This window comes from Arvicola amphibius, chromosome 6 (genome assembly GCF_903992535.2).
Source record: "Arvicola amphibius chromosome 6, mArvAmp1.2, whole genome shotgun sequence".
Classification (NCBI taxonomy): domain Eukaryota; kingdom Metazoa; phylum Chordata; class Mammalia; order Rodentia; family Cricetidae; genus Arvicola; species Arvicola amphibius.
In genome coordinates, this window is record NC_052052.2 from 40,861,125 (window position 1) to 40,885,043 (window position 23,919).

Genomic DNA, 23,919 nt, shown 5'->3' on the forward strand with positions numbered 1-23,919 from the left:
TACTCCGTTGTCTTGGAAGCAGTATAGGGTAGTGATTAAGAATATGTTAGAGCCAGGTGGTGGTGGTGCACGCCTTTAATTCCAGCACTTGGGAGGCAGAAGCAGGTGGATTTCTGTGAGTTCGAGGCCAGTCTGGTCAACAGAGTGAGTTCCAGTACAGGCTCCGAAGCTCCAGAAACCCTGATTCAAAAAACCAAAAAAGGCAAGGTGGGGAGGGTAGAAAAAATATGCTAGAACCAGGTAGATGAGATTGCTCAGCAGGTCAAAGCCACTTGCTGCCAAGCCTGAAGATTTTAGTTCAGCCTGAGGAACCCCGTGGTAGCAGGAGAGAACTGACTCCCATAAGTGGTCTTGCTATGTCTCCCAGGTACATTGGAGGAGGATTGTTATGTGATGTTCTACTCTTTTGGCTTTTTGAGGGTTCCACCTCCCAGGTCCCAAATAAATCACACACAGAGACTTACTCTTAGTCTTGAATACCCAGCCTTAGCTTGGCTTGTTTCTTGCCTGCTTTTCTTAAATTATCCCAACTACCTTTGCCTCTGGATATTTTCCTCTTCTTACTTCTGTGCATCCTACTTCCACTCTCGCTCCTGACTGGCTGGTGCGGCCCCTGCTGTCCTCTCCTTGTTCTCTTGCTGCTCCTCTTCCTCCTTGTTTCTCCTGTGTATTCTCTCTGCCTGCCAGCCCCTCCTATCCTTGCCCCGCCTTGTTATTGGCCGTTCAGCTCTTTATTAGACCATCAGGTGTTTTAGACAGGCAGAGAATCACAGCTTCACAGAGTTAAACACATGCAGCAGCATAAACAAAAGCAGCACACCTCAGAATAATTTGATCCAACAGAGGATGGTCTTTGTGTCATTCTTAAGTAAGCTCCTCTCACTGCACTTGTTTATGCTTTATCAGACAGGCTTCTTGGCATATCTGCATCCTGCTGCACTCCAGGTTTCTTGAACCTGTGTCCTAATGGTTTTGTGTCTCTACTGCCTGGCGCAGGATTGACATACAGTTTATTTTCCTAAACAACCAAGTCATGTAGAACTCTAAAAGTTTTGGGATGGCGTGCTGTTTGGCTCCAGCATAACTCATGTGTGACTCTCCATTTATGTGAAGACATTCCAGCCACCCTTCCTTTACTGCTTTTTTCTTTCTTTTATGTTTGTCTCCTTTAAGCTGTTAGGGCTTTCTTTGGACTTGATACTGGTTCCTTTTCCTGTAAAATATTTCTCTTTGTTTTTATGGAGTTAATTTCTACTTGTTTATCTACTCAATCAAGAACTACTTTCCTTGTGAAACTTAGCTCATAAGTTACATGAATATAGGGACTCTGGAATATTATAACCTCTGTACTCGTGGAATATATTAGTGTCTGGTATATATTAAGGAGTCATTAAAAATTTGTTGAAATTGAATGTTGAAGTATTTTCTGCCTCCTTTAAGGGAGTTAATGCTCCCATCTCCAATTCTCTCTCTTTAAAATTTTATCCATTTTTTTAAAATGTGCATGGGTGTTTTGCCTGCATGTATCTTTGTACACCATGTGTATCCAGTGCCTGAGGAAGCTAGAAGAGGGCCTCAGATCATCTTGGATGTGGAGTTATGGATCATTGTCAGCTGCCCTGTGGGTTCTGGAAACTAAACATGGGTCCGCAAGAAGAACAGACAGTGCAATGAACTGCTGAGCTGCCTCTCCAGCCCCACTTAGAAGGATTTGATTGGAAAAAGAAACTTTATGCCCAGAACTCTGCTGGGTATGTCAGGGAGCATAAGAGAAGCCTCATGAGACTCCCAGTAAGGATGTGAGCGCATAATAACTATGAAATCATGCTGCGTTAAACTGTGTATGATTAGCCGGGCGGTGGTGGCGCACGCCTTTAATCCCAGCACTCGGGAGGCAGAGGCAGACGGATCTCTGTGAGTTCGAGGCCACCCTGGTCTACAAGAGCTAGTTCCAGGACAGGCTCTAAAAAAGCTGCAGAGAAACCCTGTCTCGAAAAACCAAAAAAAAAAAGGAAAAAAACAAACAAACAAACAAAAAAAACTGTGTATGATTTATAGAATTTCTCTGCCAAGTCACTTATTCCCTCACACCACCATCATGGTTTAGCTTTAGTTTTTACTTGTCTTGAAACACCATCACAGTGTAGCCCAAGCTGGCTTGTGCTCTTCCTGCCTGGCCACCCTGTGATGGGATTAGAGGCATGTTGTAACTAGTCATTGTCTGTTCTGCCAGCTCCCATATCAAAGCATGGAGACTTACTATTACTTATAAAAGCTCTGCTGATAATTTAGGCTTGTTTCTAACTATCTCTTTTGTTTTGTTTTTTTGTTTTTGTTTTTTCAAGACAATGTTTCTCTGTAGCTTTGGGACCTGTTCTGGAACTAGCTCTTGTAGACTAGACTAGCCTTGAACTCATAGAGATCTACCAGCCTCTGCCTCACAAGTGCTGGGATTAAAGGTGTATGCCACCACTGCCTGGTTCTAACTAGTTCTAATTTAATAAATTAACCCATATTTTTATTAATCTATATCTATCATGTGACTTTTACCTCTATTCCCCTTTGTGTGTCCAACTCATTCCATGTCTGGCTAGCTTCTCCCCTTCTTCCCAGCATTCTGTCTGCCCCCAAAATCCTGCCTAGCGATTGGCCGTTTAGCTTTTTATTAAACCAACCAGAGTGATACTTCTGATTATTCTACAACATATCCTCCTTTTGTCTAAATAAAAAGGAAAGATTGTAACTCTAACATAGTAAAACTATATATAATAAGAACAATTATGAAGTAAGAATTACATTTACCATGTCTAGTCCATTTGTTTTTGGCATATTTGGGGGAGAATTCTCCATTATTTAGTCTGCCTTGATGAGTCCAAAGTGCTGTACCTTTTTTATTTTATATCATAACTAGGGAAAACTGTGACAGTAACTGTCTCATCTCAATTCTATCAAAGACCCCGGAAGAGATACTGTTACCTGAGTAAACAGGAAGTGCAGTGCAAACCACTTCCAAAACTCTAGAAATGACAGAGACATCTGGCTGCCTGGGCATTCACCCAAGGTTCTTCTGCAACGTTGGGGTGTCCATCTTCAGCCTACAGGCTAAGAATATCTGGGAGACTTCTATAAAACAGGAATTCTGAAGAACTCTCCTGCCTTGTTTTCTCAAAGTTTAGCAGTATTTTTCCATTGTGTCCTGCTTATCCAGTTTGGCCAGCATACTGTCAGCAGTCAAGGCAAGGGCAGTTTCTTGCCCAAATGGCCAGCCTTGCCACATTGAAAGTAAACTCCATATGGAGGTTCTTCAGTGCCCAGCATTCTTTTATGAAGTAGATTGGTACTGCCGGGAACAGATATATCTTGCTGTCATGAAAAGCCCTATGTTAACAAAACATTTTTCTTGCCATATTCAGTAAGTCTTTGAAGTGTTTGAAGACCATCTATCTATTTATCTAAAATACATGTTTAACCTTGAAAGCATGCCTAATATGTTTTCAACTAGTGGTTGTTCAAAAGTAGACCCAACAGTTTATACTTTTATCTCGTCATTTCTATATTATATCCTGCTTTTTCTCTTCAGAAAAAAATTCCTGAATCTAATCTTTGTTCAGTTTTTTTTTTTCAGACCATGACCAATAACAGTTTGTAACCATCCTCATCCCAAACAATGACAAACATCCATTATCCATCAAATGATCAAAAACCACCCATCCCATCTCTTGGGAATGTGGGTGTTATGTTCTCTAGACTGCTTTCTGTTGTCTGGGGAGCACTGGCATCTTTAAAGGACCCTAAAAAAATTAAGATAATGGTCAAGTCCTGAGGGAGCTAGCTGTTGTCCAGTCTCGGTATGATGGGAGAATGTAAGGTTATCTATAGTCCTGGCTAGAGTAGTATGTGAGGTTGGACCATCTCAGCCAGCAGCCTTGAAGCTGCTCTGAATGCACAACTCAGAGGAAACTGCAATAGAGGCTCTTGGAGAGGCTGAACCACCTGGGCCACCTGTTTTCATTGGTGCCTGCTCCCCTTCTTCTGAAAACACACAAACTTTCAAAGGTAGCTTGCATTATCTGCATTAACACAAGCATGGAATGTACAGTGTACACAACTCATTTAAAGATGGTTTTTTGTTTTATGTTTGAGCAGGTAAAATATACATCACTTGTCTTGTAAGTTTTGTTAGGTTTATTTCTTTATGTCTGTAGCTAGTACTTTCAGGGGGTCTCCCCTGATCAAACCTGATCTCTATCGACCTTGAAAGAATCCACAGCCTTGTGTTTTCTGTGGAAACAAAAGCATAACCTCTTCCGCAATGTGACATATTTTTGGTTACAAGGTTAAGGCATTTTAAAAATACATACTTTTGGTTTAAATTAGTAGTTTTGATAATCCAATGTTTCTTAGCAGCTATTATTTAATCATCAGCAATCAAAATACTTAAAGTCAATACAACACCATGCAGAATCCAGACTCCCTGTGTATTTCCCGTCTCCATGTGGCTTTTTTATTTTTTTAGTAATTTTACTTCTCTCTTTAGAAGTTTATTTTGTTTTTAAACTATTGTTTTTTGTGGCTGCCTATATCCTTTTTTTAAAAAAAAAAAAAAGTCAACACACATTGTTAAACATACTGTACCCTGTAACCTGTTTAGAGGTTTATTCTGTCTGTACCTGCTTTACTATGCATCTGTAATCTTTTCTGTCTGCATGAGCAAAATCTTAAACCTCTGTGCAGCTTAACTCATGGCACGCTGCCCCCAGGCAGTGGCTAGGAGATGCATGTCTCTGTACTACAGCACCAGTGAGAGACTGTGGAACTAGGAAGCTCCGTTTGGTTCCATTTTTGTGTTTGGAACCTTTGGCTTTTTTGTTTTGTTTTGTTTTGTTTTTGTTTTTGTTTTTTAAAGCTTTCTCAGGTCTTATGTGGAAATATGTGCCCCCATGTTGGATGCTATTTGTAGATGGATTTTTCTGTCCCGCCAGTCAGCTCCTAAGTCACGACGTGGAGACTTATTATTAATTATAAAAGCTCAGTCAATAACTTAGACTTGTTTCTAACTAGCTCTTTTAACTTAAATTAACCCATATTTGTATTAATCTACGCTTTGTGTGTCCTACTCTTTCCATATCTGGTTGCCTTCTCCCTTCTTCCCAGCATTCTCTCTGCGAATCCTGCCTAGCTATAGGTTGTTCAGCTTTTTACTAAACCAATCTAAGTGACACTTCTTCAGAGTGTACAAAAGGGTTATTTCTCAACAACATGTGCCACTGTGGCTGATGTGCATTCTGGTTTAGTGCAAGAATGTGCTGACGGTTGAAGCCTGTTTTCCTCGCCAGTATCAGGATAGCTCAACCTGCAGAGTTGTCATAGAACTTACGAGTAAATGCTTGGTGAGAGGGCTGACTGACCTTCACGCCTGACACGTAGTAAAAATCCATAGTTTTTTTTCTCCTGTGCAAGATAGTGGGTAAAGGCACTTGCTGCCAGGCCCAACTAAGGGCCTGGGTTTGGTGACCCAGGACCTACATGGTGGAAGGAGAGAACCAACTTACATGCTGTCTTCTGACCAACACATATGTCCATAGGTCATAACCTATGCATGCACAAATGAATAAAAATGTCAAAATAAAAATGTAAAGGCTTGTATAGTAAGACTAAAACTCCAGAGAAGGTTATTGTGGTAATAATAATGGTGGCATTTGTTGAGCCTGTTTTTGGTTTGTTTGCTTGTTTGTTTTGTTTTATTTTATTCTGTTTGATTTTTCGAGACAGGGTTTCTCTGTAGTTTGGGGCCTGTCCTAGAACTAACTCTTGTAGATCAGGCTGGCCTTGAACTCACAGAGATCTGCCTGCCTCTGCCTCCCAAGTGCTGGGATTAAAGGTGTGCACTACCACTGTCCAGCGAGCCAGTTTTATAGCTCAGACATTAAACTAATGCTTTACAGATATTGTCTCTTATGTCTTAGTAACAGCTATGAAAGGTTTTATCATTCACAGATGAAGAATCCAGAGACATGGCTTTCTGGTTAAGAGCACTTCCAGAGGACCTGAATTCTATTTCCAACACTCAAGACAGCTTACAACTATCTATAACTCCAGTTCCAAGATATTTGATGCCCTCTTCTGGCCTGTGAAAGTGTCAGGCATATACTTGGTGAACAGACATGCTTGTAGGCAAAAACCCATTACATAAAAAAAGAAAGGAATCAATGAATAGAGAGGTGAGGTGGTTTACCTAAGTCCAATGCAGCATGGAGTAGCAGAGCAGGGGTTTGAACTAGAAGATCTGAGTCTGTATAGTCTGCCCACTAGAACTAAAAAGAAGTAGAAGTTTCTGAATGCCAAGTTGGGAGGTGTAACAATCTTAAGACCATTTTACTTCTGTTATCAGCACATTACAAGTAATTTCACCATGGTCTTATCTCATGCAATAAGAGGGATACTCAGTGGGGCTCTTGTAGTGCACATTTAAATGGTAAAGGTTAATTTGGCTAATCTCATCTTACTCCTTTACGAAGTGATTAGTTCTAAGAACATTTTTTTAAAACTATTATTATTATTAAAAGATATAGACTATGCCAGTTCTTTCAGGGTTTAGTGCTTTGGAATGCTTTATGAACCTTTCCTTTGCAGGACTCACCAGCCAGTGTATTGCCGCCTGCCCCAGCCAGTGGAACGGTGCACACATTACTGTGTATGAGTGACCGCTTTCTGTAGGCACTCTTGTCAGCCTGCAAGGCAGCTGTCCCCAGCTGTAAGACAAGACAGAAAGACCATATATTCCCAGTGATAACCATCCAGTATTCAGATTAGCTTTCCCTGCTGTACTCCACAGCCGTTCTCTTGTGTCTGTGTTCTGAGTATGCCTGTAAGGGATGGTGGTGCATGCTTGCAATTCTGTAGTTCCAGCACTCAGGTGGTGGAAGTTGAAGTTGAAGGTCATCCTCAGCTACCTAGCGAGTTCAAGGCTAGGAGCCTGGGCTGCCTGCGACCGTACTCTTGCCCTTCAAAAAAGTAAAAATAAACTGGGCAGTGGTGGTGCACACCTTTAATACAAACACGTCGGAGGCAGAGGCAGACGAATCTCTGTGAGTTCAATACCAATCTGGTCTACAAAGCAAATTCTAGTACAACCAGAGCTGTTACACAGAGAAACCCTGTCTTGAAAAAACAAAACAAAACAAAAAGTGAAAATAGTTATAATCAAATATTTCTTTGATATCTGTAGAATTCCCTGTCTGGTTTCTGCTCTTACTCTTCAGAACTGAAACTATTGTATATAGCCTTGTTTCATTCCACCTCCTGTACGTTGAGGATGGGGAGATAAATGAAGAACAAATTGTTCTGATCCTCAAGCTATAGTCTGGTGGGAAAGATAGTCTTGTTAACAAGTGCATGCAGAAGCATGGATACAGGAAGTGGTGTACAAACAGGAATGTGGTCAGTGGCATAGAAGGGTGGCTTCATGGAAGAGTTGATACTCAAGACCATTTAAAAGACGAATGGTTTTCAGGCCAAGGAAGTGGGTGTAGAACCCTGTTTTGGCAGCTGCTGATGGTATCGAGAGCATATCATGACACTAAAGAATCTCAGGTTGTGGAAGAGCTTTTATATCAAGCTTAAGGGTTTGGACTTGAGCCAGGCAGTGTTGGCACACATCTTTGGTCCCAGTTCTCCGAGAGGCAGAGGCAGGCGGATCTCTGAGTTCAAGGCCTCTCTGGTCTACAGAGCAAGTTCCAGCACAGCCAGGACTACACAGGGAAACCCTGTCTCCAAAGAGCAACAATAAAATAGTTTTGATTTATTTGTTCCATAAGTCAAAATGATCTGATTTGGGATTTCTAACCTGTTTCCAACTGTGTATAGATGGCTAGATTAAACATCTTTAATAGGCCAGGCATGGTGGCTCACACCTTTAATCCCAGCACTGAGAAGTCAGAGGTGGGCAGATCTCCAAGGTCAGCCTGGTCTATAAAGTGGGTTCCAGGCCAGCCTACTCTACAAGAAAGAAAATCCTAAGGTACCAAGAAGAGACAGGAAATGGAACCTGTCTCAAAACAAAACAAAAAATTCAGTCTGTTTAGCAGAAGATAAGAAAGGAGAACAAGGACTGGGGAGATGGCTCAGAGGTCGAGAGCACTTTCTGCTCTTCCAGAGGTTCAATTTCCAGCAACCACATGGTGGCTTGCAACCATCCTTAATGAGATCTGGTGCCCTCTTCTGGCCTGCAGGCACACATGCAGGCAGAACACTGTATACATAATAAATAAATCTTTTTTTAAAAAAGAGAGACAAAAAGTAAAGAAAAAATATGTCTAGTGAGTAATCAATACAGATGGACAAAGAGGGTATTGGAAAGGTATATCCTTAATGTTACACCAGGCAGGCAGAGGGGTGGGAGAGGGAACCAGCAGTACCCACTACTCAGAGCATGAAGCTACAGAGAAAGTGAACAGGTGAGAGATAGTACACAAAACGTCAGAGTTCATGGAAGCAGTATGTGTAACAGTGAAGACATGTGGGAAGGAAACCCCTCTAAGGTGTGTATAGAATAATAGGATTACTGTTCTCTACTGCTAGCGTGGGTCAGCTCTAACTATGTGTGTTAACATGAACACCTCAAGAAAATGCACTGGATAGAAAAGCTTGACATTTATACCTTTCAATAGGAAATATCTCCTGTCTGGCTTAGGTTCTGTTGACCACTAATACTAGTGTACACTGCACTACACAGCGCATAGGAAAGCCTTTCCCTCTCAGTTTTGATTGAGTCTCCTGGGGGCTGAGAACAGGGAGTAGATATAAAATGCATCTCTCTGGAACTTATGCAGGCAGTGCGTGAAGACCGTTTCAGAATCCAGAACCCCGCATCTACCATAGGCCATAGAGAAGGTCCGGGTCAGAGGGGAAGAGGAGAATGCGATCCTCTGCAGAAAGTGAGGGCGCCTTTGTGGCAGTTTCTGTTGGAGAATCAACTCTGTTCCTGGAGTTGGTCAATGCCCAGACCAGACCTGTTCTTGGGAAAACCCAAAGACAGTTTGCTGGCTGATGGCAGAGGGAGAAGTGGATCCTTTGCCAACCTGTTACCTTTGGGAGTTTTTTGGGGCAGAGATGTGGGCAGTCATAGGAGAGAATGCTGGAGAGCCTGGGTTTAGAGTGGCTGGGTTCGCAGACGCCTTAGAAGGACTCTGGGGCACCTACAGAAAGAGTGTACAAAATAATGGGTTTCATTATGACTTCTTTTTCTTTTTACATTTGTTTCTTGAGGGTATGTGGCAGTCAGAGGACAACTTGCAGTTCTGCCACGTAGGTTCTGGGGACTGAACTCGGGACTTCAGGTTTGACAGTGCGTGCCTGTATCCCGAGCCGTCTTACCAGCTCTTGTTATGGCATTTTCATACATGTTTCATTATATGTTCTTATATCTTCCCACTGTCTTTCCGCACTTAAACAGTCCCCTCTGCTTTCATGTTACATATATCCCAGCATTCTCTCTTGTTCCCCTCCCTTTAGAGCTCCTCCTCTCAGTCCCACCCCCCTCTCTGTCTGTGTGTGTGTGTGTGTGTGTGTGTGTGTGTGAGGGAGAGAGAGAGAGAGAGAGAGAGAGAGAGAGAGAGAGAGGGAGAGGGAGAGAGACAGACAGACAGAGAGAGAGAGACACAGAGAGAGAGAGACAGAGAGAGAAGCTATAAGAATCATTACCAATATAGTAGGTGCTTCAGGTAGGGAAATCTCCAAAGAACTGCAGAAGTCATCCTGTCAGGGAAGTCATCTTTAAATGCCTGCCAGTTCAGACGACACCAAAAGCTGATCAGTGTCAAATCTATTCCTTGCTCTCCTAACTTTGACCTTAGAAGGCAAAACCAAAAATCAAAGAGGGTGCTGGGAAATAGGGAGATGGATGTACCTTCCTTTCACTCTTGGCTTCTAGGCTGGAAGCAGACTCCATGTTCTCCCTCCAAGAGAAGAAGGATGGAGAGAGAGAGAGAGAGAGAGAGAGAGAGAGAGAGAGAGAGAGAGAGAGAGAGAGAGAGAGAGAGAGAGATCATAGCTATTTTGAAATTTCACGTAGAAAAGTGCATACATGCTAAGTATTATGAGGAACTTCCATGATGTGAACATGTTTATCTTGAACATTACCAGAACCCCGAAACCTCCTAAGGCCGTTCTTGACACCTAACTGCCCACCTGCCCAGGGTAATAGTGATCCAAGATAAGATATTTAATTTTCAATTTTTGTCTGTTTGTTTGTTTTTTGAGACAGGTTTTTCTCTGTAGCTTTGGGGCCTGTCCTGGAACTAGCTCTTGTATACCAGGTTGGCCTCAAACTCCCAGAGATCCACCTGCCTCCGCCTCCCAAGTGCTGGGATTAAAGGTGTACGCCACCACTGCCCAGCATAATTTTCAATTATAAAAGCTACTTTTTGTCTGCCACTTTTCCTTACTAAAAAGCTCTTAGTTTAAATGATTCCAAAACTACAGAAAAAAAAATCACCTGACAGTACAAAAGCTTCCCCGTTTCCTTCCCCCTTATTCCTAATCTCTAGTGTTTTATGCTTAATGGAAGTCTGAGACTCAGCCATAAGGTGCTAGCTTCTTCTGGAAGGAAGACGGGAAATGAGTTTGGTGAAGGGTGTAAACGGACTTAAGTTTTATAATGCTCTACTTTCTGGGGAATGACAAAATGACAACATTTTAAAGTACCTTCCTGTGTATTTGAAGTTTTTTTTTTTTTAAATTCTTCCAAAAAGAAAATTTGGGTTTTCCCCCTGGGAAGTGGGGAACTGTTTGTGTGATTTTTTATTGCTGAAGTAAACATGGTTTCATGACGTCTCTGCTCCGTGCATACAAATTAAGACACTTAAGCGAGCTCTGAGGTTGATTCACCTTAGCATTGTCTTCCTTCCCCTTTCTTCCTTAGTACCTCTCGCTGCTAAGTGCCCAGTGGTGTCTGGCATGGTGAGATTAAAAGTTGCACTTTTCTTAATAGATGCAACTCTCCTCCTGATCTGCAGTAAGCAGGACCTGCTTTTAAGCAATTACCCATCATTTGGGGCCATCAGACACACTGTGCTTTGGTTCAGGTCATAATCAATAATTCATATGTCAATAGGAGAGCCATTAGCTCAGGTGAAGGCAGATGTCTTTCTAATGAAAATGTTCCATTTTCCAAATGACTTTTTCTTTTTCACAGAGAGTTGTGGTTGTAGAAGACATAAAAAGATGGAAAGCTACGTTGGAGCTTCCTGATCAAACCAAGGAAAACCTAGTTGTAGCCTTACAAGAATTAAAGAAGAAAGTCCCCTCCAGGGAGGTGTTGAAGTCGACGAGGATAGGTATGCGCCGAGCTCTGTGGGAAGTACTTCAGTGTGTGTCCCCCTCCTTCCTGTACACGATGCCTTGTCTCACCCACCCGGGTTTTGCACACTCACTGGAGGGGCTGTTGTTTACTAGCCTCAGGCTAATACTTTTGTAATATATAGTAAAAATTTTAGAAAAAAATGAGGTGAAAATACACAAAACACAGTCCTCAATCTTTGAATTTTTTTTTTTCAATTTACTGTATGCTGGGAGGGGGGGGTCGGGTATGTGTTTGCCACAGTGCACATATGGAGGTCAGGGGACAGCTTAGTGGACATTGGCTCTCTCCCTCCAACATGTGGCAAGGTTGGGTGGCAAGCACCTTTCTTCACTGAGCCGTCTTGCCGCACCTCCCCCAACTTTTGATTAGAGTGAGCAGAACTACTCTGTTCACTTATTAGACACGGTTGTAAAAGCTTGTGTTCACTCTCTGTACTTACCGCAGAGATTGGTGAGTGACAGTGACATATAGGGACATTGTGAGTGTGCCCGATGCTGACTGCGCAAAATGTTTGAGACTTGGTTGTGACCTCGAGGAGCTAAGGGTTCGGTAGAAAGGCGATGGTGTAGACAAACTGGAGTGGTGCCCTGCTGTGGCTCTAAATGCGCACATGCGACCTGCCACTGTCCGCTGCCCCGACCTGGAAGAGACTGTGTGGTCAGAGGTTGCTGTAATCTGGGGACTTCAGAGAGATTTCATAGAGGAGGTAGCATTTCAGTTAAATCTTGAAGGAAACTCGGCTTAATCTGTCCTCAGAGGCAACAATCGCTAGCAAAGCCTGGTTTATAAAACAAAACGGTAGCGACATTTGCCGCTGTGCCGTTTATCACAGCTTTGGAGATGCTTCAGAGGTAAGTGAGGGACCACGCTGAGCTGCCGTTTTAGAGCAGCCCACAACTGTGGCTAATCTGCAAGGGAGGAACAACATGTGTTCCTCAAGCTGCTCTCGGTTCCCCCGAGAGTCCAGGATCGTCTTTCACAGCTGCTGCCTCTGCCCTCAGTGGTGCAGCCATCGCCTCCTCTGCCTCCCCTTGACCTCCTCTTCCTGAGAAGCCGGAGAGAACAGTGTCACACTGTCGCTAACAGCTGGGAGGAGCTGTGTGGAGTCCCCAGGGAGCCCCCAGGAATCCTAGAGTTGCACCCCTGTAATATAAGCCAGCGTCTGAGGAAATTAGATGCTTAAAGAACATAAAACCCTATCATTATAGCCAAGGAGATGCTCCCATCTGCGGCAGGATTTGCTGTCTTTTTAGGTTGTGGTCACTAGAGGGCAATAAGACCATTCACATGAGCCTGTAAGGCCTTTCCACCAGTAGAGGGTACTAGTGTTTAATACTTTATGACCTGCTTGTTTATGAATGTGCATGATCCTGTTTAGACACATATCACAGATACTATATGTGATCAGATCTTAAATCTCAGCATAATAAGCTAGGATTGTCCTAAGGGCAGGCAGATGATCATTTTAAAACCCATTTCTGTTGGACCTTTGAATATGACTGTGAGTGCTTTCTAGAAAGTGTGTGTCGGATGCTCAGAGGTTACAGCTCAAGGGCCATAATAGATCTACCATGAGGTTTGACTTAGCAGGAACTGCAATCCATCCATCTTTGGAATCCTGACCTTACTCCAGCCTTCCCTAAACTTGAAATTGCATCGAATGCATTGGGTTCTGGGTTCCTTTACAGTTACATCAGGTGAATATCTCACTTGGATCATTTCCTGAAAATGTTTACATTTCAACTTTTAGCCTTCCTGCCTGGCTCTACCCTTCTACGGAGTATCTTCTGCGTGCTGGGAACTGTGGGGTATAAAGGAGGAAGGAGTTGCTCCTTCTTTTTGAGCTTTGAATCTGCTGGAAAGACAGGCAGTTTGATAAGGCCTTTCCTGTGGTGTAGTGCTGTGCTCTGTCACGGGGAGAAGTTAGCCAAGTGGATGGAAGTAGGAGAGAAGGTGTTGAAGAATGTGTCAGGCAGAGGGTGCGTCGTGGAAGTGGGAGAGAGATCGTGGTCGTGTTCCAAAAGCTCCAAGTTGTTAGGTGTATTTAAAATGCAATGTGCCAGAGAGAGTATGTATGGCAAGGAGTGAGACTGAGAGACAGTCTGGACCAGATGGAGGAGGCTTTTTGTAAGCAATTCAGAACTGTTTGGTTTTTGGCAATATATTAGTTATCTATTACTGTATGAAATTGCCCTAAAATTTAGTTGCTTAAGAAAGTATTATTTCGGGCTGGAGAGATGGCTCAGTGGTTAAGAGCACTGCCTGCTCTTCCAAAGGTCCTGAGTTCAATTCCCAGCAACCACATAGTGGCTCACATGGTGCCCTCTTCTGGCCTGCAGGCATACATGCAGACAGAATCCTGAGAAAACTGTATACATAATAAATAAATAAATGAATGAATAAATAAATAAATAAATAAATAAATAAAAGTATTATTTCACGTAGTTTCTCTGAGGGTCAGCAAACCAGGAGCCAGTTTATCTGAATGGTTCTGGCTCAGGGTATGTTTATTTTGGTTTAGTTTGGTTTGGTTTGATAGGGACTCTTATAGGGCTGGCCGTGTAGTTTAGAATGACCTGAAGCTCCGGATTCTCTTATCTTCCTTGCTACATACTGCGATTGGAGATGTGCATCTCCTCCTGCTGGTCACCTCTTTTTACGAGCTTGGCGTTGGCTGTTGGTTAGAGCGGCAGTCTTCTGGTGGGCTTCCTAGACAGCTCATGTTAGAGATTCGCTTGGAGAAGACCATTAGTTCCTCATCACACAGCCTGAACTCATGGCTGTTCCTCATAGCAGCTGACTTCCCCAGAGCCCGTGATCCCAAAAAGGTCAAGAACTGAAGCAACAGTCAATACAGAAGCCACACTTTGCTGTTTGTTTCTTTGGTTGGTTTTTTTTTGAAACAGAGTTTTGTTGTGTAGCCCAGGTTGGCCTGAAACTCATTATGCACCCAAGCTAGCCTCTAATTTGTAATTATCTTGCCTCTGGCTCTCAAGTGATGGGATTACAGGCAGGAGCCACTGTGCTTGGCCTCCAGAGTTTATTTTATAGCTTAATCTCACAAGTACCATTTTCATTGGATTCTGCCAGTGGTTGCATGTTTTGAATGGCAACTACCCAAGGTGTGGTTACCAGGATTTGGGACTCACTGAGGGATGTCATGTGTGCTGGCTACCGCAAGCTGATGTTTATTTGTTGAAAATTTATAACCATTCTCTCTTCAAATGTGCTTTTATTTCCTTTGTCCCCCTCCTGAGATTCTACAGGTAAAACTATACTAAGTCTCTTCTTCATGTTTTTACCTGCCATACCCTTTATCCCTCGGCTCTCTCAGCAGTCATGATAATCTCTTCAGATATGTGCCTTCCAAATTACTAATTCTCTCTTCTGCTGACACTTATCTCATTCATGAGTTCTTCATTTCAAAACTGGTTTTATTTTTTTCGTGTTTCTTATTTTCTCTAGAATCATAGAGCATCTCAAAAGAAATGTCTAAAAGGATATTAGATACAGCCTTTAATTCCAGCAGTCAGGAAGCAGAGGCAGGCGGATCTGAGTTCGAGGCCAACCTGGTCTACAGAGCGAGTTCCAAGGACAGCCAGAAATACACAGAGAAACCCTGTCTCGAAAAACAAAGAACCAAATTTGGGTACATAAAACTGAATATAAAGAAAGATTATAACCATTTCAATGGGAATGATTCATCATCAACATAGAGCGACAGAAACAGATAAGCCGTTGCACAAAGCCAAGCCCCAGTCCTGAAGCACGTGGATATTTAAGGGGTTTTAGGACCATACTGAGAAAGCTGGCCAGAGGGACAGAAGAGAATGCTGTCATTTAAATGAAAGAGTCAGGGTTTGGAGGGAGGCGTGGTCAGCCTCCACGGTTATCACTGGACCAGATAAGCTTAGTCCAAAAATGGCACCGATTTATAAAATAAAGTCATTAACAATTTTAGGACAGTCTCAGAGGCAAGGTTGGGGACAGGAGCTAGAGGAGCAAAGTGGGGTGTGGAAATGACCCTGAAAAGAGAAAAGCTTTTGAGAAGTTTGGTAGTAGAGAGAGAGGATGGGGAAGGGGAAAGAGGTAGATTGAATACGTCAGGACTTTAAGATAGAGAGTGACAACGTGCTGAACGCTAATGAGAAGGATCCAGTAGAGGAGAGGAGTCAGCGTTGGAAAATACAGGACGAGGTCTCCGTGTTAAACTAATGAGCAATGTGAAGATCGGCAAGAGCCTTGCGTCATTTGATCTGTATTTCATTTCCAATCTGGAATAATTCATTCGCTTGACACATATCAAGGACCTTGATATACCGTGGCTTACGTTGCGTGCCTGAGAATGATGCCTAGTCTGTGTCTGTAAGATCCTCATAGTTCTTGCTTAGAAAGTAAGAATGTATGTGTATAGTTGTGGTTGACTTTTGAAAATATGAGCGTCAGAGCACGTACTAGTCCGTGAAGGAGCAGCGGCACTCTCTTCTCTGAATTGGGAAGGGTTGTTATAGAAATGTGGCTTTGCTGGTTAGAATGAGCTCCTGTTTGTTGCAGGCAGAGGCGTGAGGAAGGAAAGGAAAGCCTAAAGTCCTGAAACGCACATTACCACGTGGATGCACCAGGTGGTGGCGCACGCCTTTAATCCCAGGACTCCGGAGGCAGAGGCAGGCGGGTCTGAGTTCAAGGCCAGCCTGGTCTACAGAGCCTGTCTTCTAGGACAGGCTCCAAAGCTACAGAGCAACCTTGTCTCGAAAAACAAACAACAAACAGAGGACGTGAATGCACAGCAGGAGTGACAAGTGTGGGTCTCTTTCCGGCCTTGACTTCCTGGCAGTAGTGGGCTAACCTGGGACTGTCAACTTTGTAACCCTTCTTCCCTAAGTTACTTTGCCACAGTATTTTATTACATCAACAAATGAAACTAGAACAGCGACCTTGTGCCTGACACTGCACTAGATGCCTGTGATCGACACCGATGAAGGTCTCTGCCCTAGCTGGGCTTGGTGGATCATACCTATAATCCTAGTGCTCAGGAGACTAAGGCAGAAGGATTACCATGGGTGTGTTCCTGGTTACAGAGACCTTGTCTCAACCTAACAGTTAATAGCAAAAGGAAGCAGAGCACCAGAGAAGAAATGGAAATCATCTGTGCAGTGGTAGATGATGATAGTTCCTGGGAAAGTAGGGCAGGGCAGAGGCCCTGGCAATGAATGTGTTGGTGCAGACAGGAGCGCACTGAGAGTGACCTCTGAGCGAACACGTAAAGGATGTGAGGGAGTGAGCCACGGGACCAGAGTGCGGCCCTGGTCACTAGGGTGAGACAAGATGAAAGCATGTAGGACTGAGAGAATGGAGCAGAGAAACAGTTCCTCCAGGAGCCCGTAGCTGGACTCTGCAAGGACCAGTTGAGGACGTAGGGAGGTGTGATAGCCCATCGCCTCTCCTTTGTTGCCAGAGCTATCTCCTTACTGGCTCTCCTGCTGCACACGGGCACAAATCTTCCGCTAGCTGTCTTTGCCGTCTTTCCCATACATGTTGTTTCTCTTTCTCCCTTTATAGTCAGATTTCCTTCAAAGCGATCGCCACTCACAGTGCCCTTCTCTGGCCTTCTCGCTTTCCCAGCGGGCTTCCCCCACAGTCAGTCTCCTCTCAGGACACAGTGGTTTTGTTCTTCTCGGATCCAAAGGTCTTGTCTCAGTTCTCATCTTCCCAGACTTGTGATTTGAAACCACTGATATTTTCCTTTCTCTTGGCATACGTGACACTGAACTGGCTGCTACTTCTGTATTTTTAAACGGTTTCCCTCCAGGCTCTTATCTCAGTTTGTAATTACTTATTTAATTATTTACTTCTTTATTTTCTGTTTGCTAGGCAGTAACTCCCTGCCAGCAGGGCCGTGCTGTAGTCTGTTCCAGTGTCTCGAGCCCTACTGCTCCAGAACGGCAGTGCAGAATAGTCTTGTGCGTGAGTGGGAAAGGGCAGGATCGGGCAGGGGCTCTCCGTGACTCTGCTCGCCTTCCATCTCTTTTTTTTTTTTTTTTTTTTTTTTTTTTTTTTTTTTCGGTTTTTTGAGACAGGGTTTCTCTGTGGCTTTGGAGCCTGTCCTGGAACTAGCTCTTGTAGACCAGGCTGGTCTCGAACTCATAGAGATCCGCCTGCCTCTGCCTCCCGAGTGCTGGGATTAAAGGCGTGCACCACCATCGTCTGGCCTTCCATCTCTTTCTTGTTCGGTCTGTCTTTCTCCACCAAGCAAGGATGCTTCTTTAGAAAGGGCAGCTCAATCTCTAGCTGCCGCCAGCGCACTTAGGCAGTGCTCGTGGCTCCAGCTTACCCATGGCCTTCATCTAGACTGCCCTGTTCACCTCCTTTCTAGATCTGTTTGGGAATCTTAGATTCTAGGAGAGTTTTCCTCATTTGCATACCTAGATTTTCCTTAAAATATCACTAATCCAGCAGCCCCCCCCAAAAAATAGGTCAGAGAAATAGATTCTTATTTTCATCTACCAAGTTGAATAAGTGTAATAGGTTTATCAGCCACTTGTCCTTTTTCCTTTTTTTTTTTTTTTTTTTTTTGGCGGGGGGGCTAGAATTGTGGTTTTTGTCCATTTACTGGTAAGAGTATCATTTTTTTTAAAGTGTGTGTTTCTTTATTAATGATGTGTGTGTTTATCTGTGGGGGTACACACATTCCACATTGTGTACTTTTGGAAGTCTGTTCTCTCTTATCATTGTAGGGATCCTAGGGAGCCAATGCAGGTCGGCTGGCTCAGTGACAAGCACCTCACTTAAACTACTAAGCTATCTTGCCAGCCTGGATTTTTCTTCCTGATTCTCATGAAATCCATTTAGCTGCTTCAGTTTATAAACAAGGAAACCCATAGAGCTGAATGACTTATCCAAGGTCAGAGAGTGAGTTAACCTTAGAAAGATAATAGAGAAGCCAACCTTCTTCCTGGTTAGCATGATGCACCGTGCCCTGGCCACTGGCCACATGACCCTTCCCTGTGGGTGCTGCCATCTTTTCAAACTTAACCACTTTTAAAACAGAATGTAGTGTTTTCTTTTGTGCCTCATGTGGGAGCTTCCTACTGGTATTTCTATTCAGTCACTGGCCTTTTGGTTTTTTTGTTTGTTTGTTTGTTTGTTTTTCAAGACAGGATTTCTCTGTGTAACAGCCATGGCTGTCCTGGAACTCACTTATAGACCAGACTGGCCTCAAACTCACAGAGATCCGCCCACCTCTGCCTCCCGAGTGCTGGGAATAAAGCCATGCGACACCACACCCAGTCTTGCATGTTGAATTCTTACATAAACTCTTTTAATGAAAATGTCCAGCTCAAGTGAGATTCTTAGACTAGAAATACATATTTGGAAGTAATTTTTCTGGAAATATCTGTTTAGAATCACAAAAGTGAATGAATTCTCTGAGTTAAAGGATCCCAAAAAGGCTAAAGGATTGAACCTGGAAGAAAATTCATGGTAAGGGAATGGGAAGAGAGGGGCATAGCGGCTGTGGAGAGGCTAAGGGAAGGTAGGGAGCAGGGGAAAGGCAGGACAGTAAGTGGCGTGTGGGCCAGGGACAAGTGTCTTCAGAGGCGTTGAAAATGAGTGGTCCCAAGATTCTCAAGTGCTCAGGGAAGCTGAGGACCAGCCATACAAGGGAACCTTGTGGTTATTGGACCTCTGCAAGTGGATGCCTTTATCATAAACCAGTGGGCAAGGGGCATCAAGCAAACAGATGAGGCAATGATGCAGGTTGGCCAGCAGGCACACCCCCCTGTAATTCTGCATCTGAGAGTCCGGGGGAAGGTTCTGTCAGTTATGTTGACCTGTTTCAGAGATTCCTCGCTGCTTTAACTCATGGCTGGTAACTACAATAAATAGATACTCGTATTTATGAAGTGCTGTCACGTCCATGACCCATTTGACCCATGTCACAGTCCTGTAAAGTCATAATTATTTTCTCAATTTTGAAAATGGGAAAATTGAAGCTTCGTGAGTTTAAAGTAACTTGCTCCAAGTCAGACAGCCAAGTGATGAGCCACAGTTCTAAGGTGTTCTCCACCGTGTCCTGCCACTCTCTGAAGGCAAAGATGTTGGCAGGGTCACATTCCTTCTGAAGGCTCAAAGGGACACTTCAGTTCCTTTTTAAAAGCCACCAGAGGGCGGGGCGGTGGCCTTTAATCCAGCAGAGGCAGAGGCAGGCGAATCCCTGTGAGTTTGAGGCCAGCCTGGTCTACAAGAGCTAGTTCCAGACAGCTAGGAGTGTGATACAGGGAAACCCTGTCTCGAAAAAACAAAAACAAACAAACAAACAAACAAACAAAAAAGCCACCAGAGTCAGGCAGTGGTGGCACGCGCCTTTAATCCCAACTAATTCCTGGACAGGCTCCAAAGCTACAGAGAAACCCTGTCTCAAAAACAAAAACAAAAAAACAAACAAAACAAAAAAAACAAACAACAACAACAAAAAACCCCACAACTACCTGCGTTCCTTAGCTTTTAGTCCCCTTTCTCCATCTTCAAAATTAGTGATGTGACGTAGAGCTCTCCTCACAGCCCTTCTGCCTTTCACATAACCCTCCTTATCCCGGTTCAAGGGACTCGTGATCACATTGAACCCACTCTGGAAAATCAAGGCTAATCTCATCTCAGGGTCCTTAACCTTAACCACAACTGTAAAGTCCCTTTTGCCGTGTGAAGTAATGGCACAAGGGTGAGGTGAGCGTCTTTTAGGACATCATTTGTTTGCCGTCGTCCTTACTTAACCGCCACACTGTTCCAGGCCTCTGTGTTCTTGCTCCTGTCTTATGCTGTCTTGTCTCCTTACGTAGTCACAGAGACTCAGGGAAAACTGCCTGTTTCCTGTTCTCTGTTGAATTGACTCAGTTGTTCTTCAGGGCTCTTAGGACCCTTTGCAGCGATATCCTAGGGCCTGTTGGTAGTTCACGCATCAGTGTGTTTGGTGCGTTAGCGCTGCCTGGAGGTTCTTAGTGCACATGTGTGTCTTGTTCAGTGTTCTGGCCAGTGCCCAGCCTGGGCCTGGGATACACCTCATATTTGGTAATGTTTGCTAAATGACCAAATGGCAGCTTCCTGTGGGGAATTTGTTTTAACAATGTGTTAGGGTGCAGAAACCCTTAACCTTAACCCAGGGGACCTGACCGAGGTCATAAGACCAGCAGTGACACTGCTTACTTTAAAACATAAACTCCGTGGAGCAAGTAATGACTTTTTGCAGATCATTAACTTCCTTGATGTAGCTACTGACCAACTTGTAACCTTGGGGAAAGGTCATGGGACCTCTTTTTTCTGTTGAAATGGGAGAAGGTAGGACTGTTTGATTCCCCAGAGGTGACAGGCTAGGGCAAAAGCCGGGCAGCTTAGGTGTGGTCTTGACGACCAGCCCTGCTTTTCACCTTGTTTCCTACTATTTAGCCCTCAGTACCTCAGGCTCTTCACCTGTAAGGTAGGGAATTGTCACGGCATCGCCTAAGGTTCCGGGGCTTGCAGGAGTTAAGTCAGATACTGTTGGGCAGCTCTCTGTTGCCATGGCAATACCTAAGATTGCCAGTTCAAAGGGGGAAAGACCAGTGCCGACCACGGTCAATCTCAGCCATGTTCCCTTGGCCCCGTTGTTTCCAAGCCGTGGTGCGTCGGGCAGAGAAAGCATCATGGTAGAGCATCATGGGGAAGCAAAGCTACTCACCTCCTGTGGCGGGAAAGCGAGAGACAGGAGGAGCGAACCCCCTTCTGAGGCACACCACCAGTGACCTTCTAATTAGCCCCGCCTTCCAAAGTTTCCACCATTTCCCAGAAGTGCCGCCACCTGGGCACCCGGCCTTCAATACTCTAACCATTGGGAACATTTGGCTTCACCACAACAGACTGCACAGTGCTAAGAAACTAGCTCAGCAGTGGTCCCTGACACTCCCTTTGTGCGCTAACGTGTGTGGCTCTGCCTCCGTTTTTCCAGGAATCACCCGAGCTCTCTCCTTCCTGTCCCTTCTCCATCTCGCTCTTGGGATGAGGTTCTTGCCTCTTGCCAGCGGGGACAGAATGCTTATAGGGATATATACGTAAAGAGACAAGAAAGAATATTCAAGCATTTTAGGAGCTACAAGCAGCTGGTGTAGGATGACCGGAAGCAGCTGGCAATGAAGCTAGGAAGTAGGGGAAGGTGGCAGGTTGGGAAGGGACCCATGTGAAAGAGCTTGGCTGTAGGATTTAAGGGTTTAAATAGAAGAGTGAAATAATCAAATTTATGTTTGGGGGTAAAGTTATTTTAAAGGGAAAATACAGGGTAGAGCGATGACTCAGCAATTAAAGGTCCTTGTCACCAAGCCTGCCAGTCTGAGTTTGGTCTAGGGACCCACATGGTGGAGGGAGAGGACCAACTCCCATAGATTGTCCTCTGACCTCCACATGTGCACCGTGGCACACAAATGCAAGACCCACACACAAACACACTTGTCCCTGCAGAGCTCACCCATGGGGTCGGGATACAGACAATGGCAGTTCATTCCCCAGCTCACAAAGTCCCCATTAGCTTGTCCCTGCAGAGTTCACCCACTGGTAGTTGTCTTTGCACTGCGTTGCTTATCAGGGCCCACAAAATGTTTTCTGTCAAACTTTTCATATTAGCTGAATAAAAAGTGTTCTCTTAGGGTCAGGGGAGATGGCTCTGTGGGTCAAGGGTTTGCTGTGCAAGTATGAAGACCTATGTTTGAGTCCCCAGAGCCCACAAAGCCAGGTGTGGCAGCTGGGGGGCAGAGACAGAAGGATTCCGCAGGCCTCCTTGACAGTCTAGCGGAAGCGGTCAATTTGAGGGTCAAGAACAGACCCTGTCTCAAAAAAGAAGGTGGAGAGGGCCTGGAGAGTTGACTTGGTGGCCAAGAGCACTTGTTGCTCTTGCAGGGAACCGCTAGCAGCCATCTGTAACTCCCGTTCCAAAGGCTCTGACTCCTCCTGACCTTCACAGGCACCAGATATACACATGGTACACATATACACATGTCCAGGCAAAGCACTCATACACACAATATAAATAAATTAATGATGAGAAGCAATTGAGAACGACACCCTGACATCAAGCTGATGTCAGCTTCTAGCCTCCATGCATACCCATACAATTGAGCACCTACACACATATGCATACAACACCCACGCCCAATCAAGAATATTCTTTTAATAAATTCAACTAATTTTTTAATTAAAATATAGTAAGATTCCAAAAAAGATAAATGCTTAATTCATTCTCTTTTATTATAACTTTGGAACTGTCTCCTGTTGTCTGAGACAGGGTCTCACTAAGTAGCCTTGACTGGCCTGAAACTCACGGTGTTATATAGACCATGCTGGCCTTGAACTCATCAAGATCTGCTCCTGAGAGCTGGGATTAGAGGTGTGTTCTACTACACTTGGCGTTCTTGTTCTGCCCTGCTACCTTGGCCAGTTCAGTTCAGCTCCCCCCAGAGATTGTCTCATTTCACCCGCATCTGTCCGATTCATGCGGACGGACAGATGCTTGCACAGAAGTGGTCTTTACATCCTTGAGTGAGTGCCCCTCAGTGCTTTCCGGAGGCAGAGCTGCACTTCCTTCTGGTTCTCTCTGCTCTAGGTCACATTGTGAACAAGATGCGCAGGCACTCAGACCCAGAGGTGGCGAGTCTCGCCAAGGAAGTTTACACTGAGTGGAAAACTTTCTTTGAAGAACATCTGGATAGACCTTCTATTGAAGTCCGAAGTGATCCGAAAACTGAGTCATTTAGAAAAAATGCCCAGAAATTACTCTCAAACGCCTTGGAATTGGAGGTAAGGTTTGTTTTTGTTGTTGTTGTTGTTGTTGTTGTTGTTTGTTTTTGTTTTTTAGTTTTTGGGTTTTGGTTTTTTTATGTGAAATTTTAATAGACAAGTAGTAAAATATAAAAGTAAAGTTAGAGGGTTCATATTTCCAAATTTCAAATTTTCCTCTGCAGTAGTCAAGCTGAATTGGCATTAAGATAAACATAGAGGTTAATGACATAGAATTTAGAGTCCAGAAAAAAGTCATGCATCTAGGATCAGTTGATTTTCAATGCAGGTACCAAGCCCATTCCACAGGAGAAAGAACAGTGCCAGTACAACTGGATATACTCTTACAAAACGATGAAACTGAACCCTTGCAATGCATTCAACAGCAAATTGAAATTGACCAAGCACTTGATTTTAAGAGTCAAACTATAGAATTCTTAGAATAAACAGAGAGATCTGAAGAGATGACTGAGCAGTTAAGAGCATTTGCTACTCCATCAGAGCACCCGAGTTCTGTTCCCAGCACCCATGCAAGGCAGCCCACTACCACCTGTAAATGCAGCTCTAGGGGATCAGAAATTGGGGGTAAGGTTTTTTAAGTGTGATTATGGGATTTCCTAATTAAATGAGCCTGTATTCCCACAATGAGCTCTCCCCATCTTTGTGCAGGCCTATTTTGCAAAGTTATTCTTGTAGTTAGAGATAGTCAGCAGCTAAGAGGACCACTTGATGCTCTTGCAGAAGACTCAAGTTTGGTTCCTAGC

General features: G+C 44.1%; 1 protein-coding gene across 2 annotated transcripts in view; it reads left to right on the forward strand.

Annotated features, from left to right (window-relative positions):
- Tceanc2 (transcription elongation factor A N-terminal and central domain containing 2) overlaps nucleotides 1-23,919 on the forward strand; it is a 37,530-nt gene that overhangs the window by 2,693 nt on the left and 10,918 nt on the right. For both annotated transcript variants that reach the window (XM_038332816.1, XM_038332815.1), the window contains exons 3-4: nucleotides 11,195-11,336; nucleotides 22,983-23,176. In XM_038332816.1, coding sequence (XP_038188744.1) covers nucleotides 11,195-11,336; nucleotides 22,983-23,176 — 336 coding nt within the window. The remainder of the gene's footprint in view (nucleotides 1-11,194; nucleotides 11,337-22,982; nucleotides 23,177-23,919) is intronic.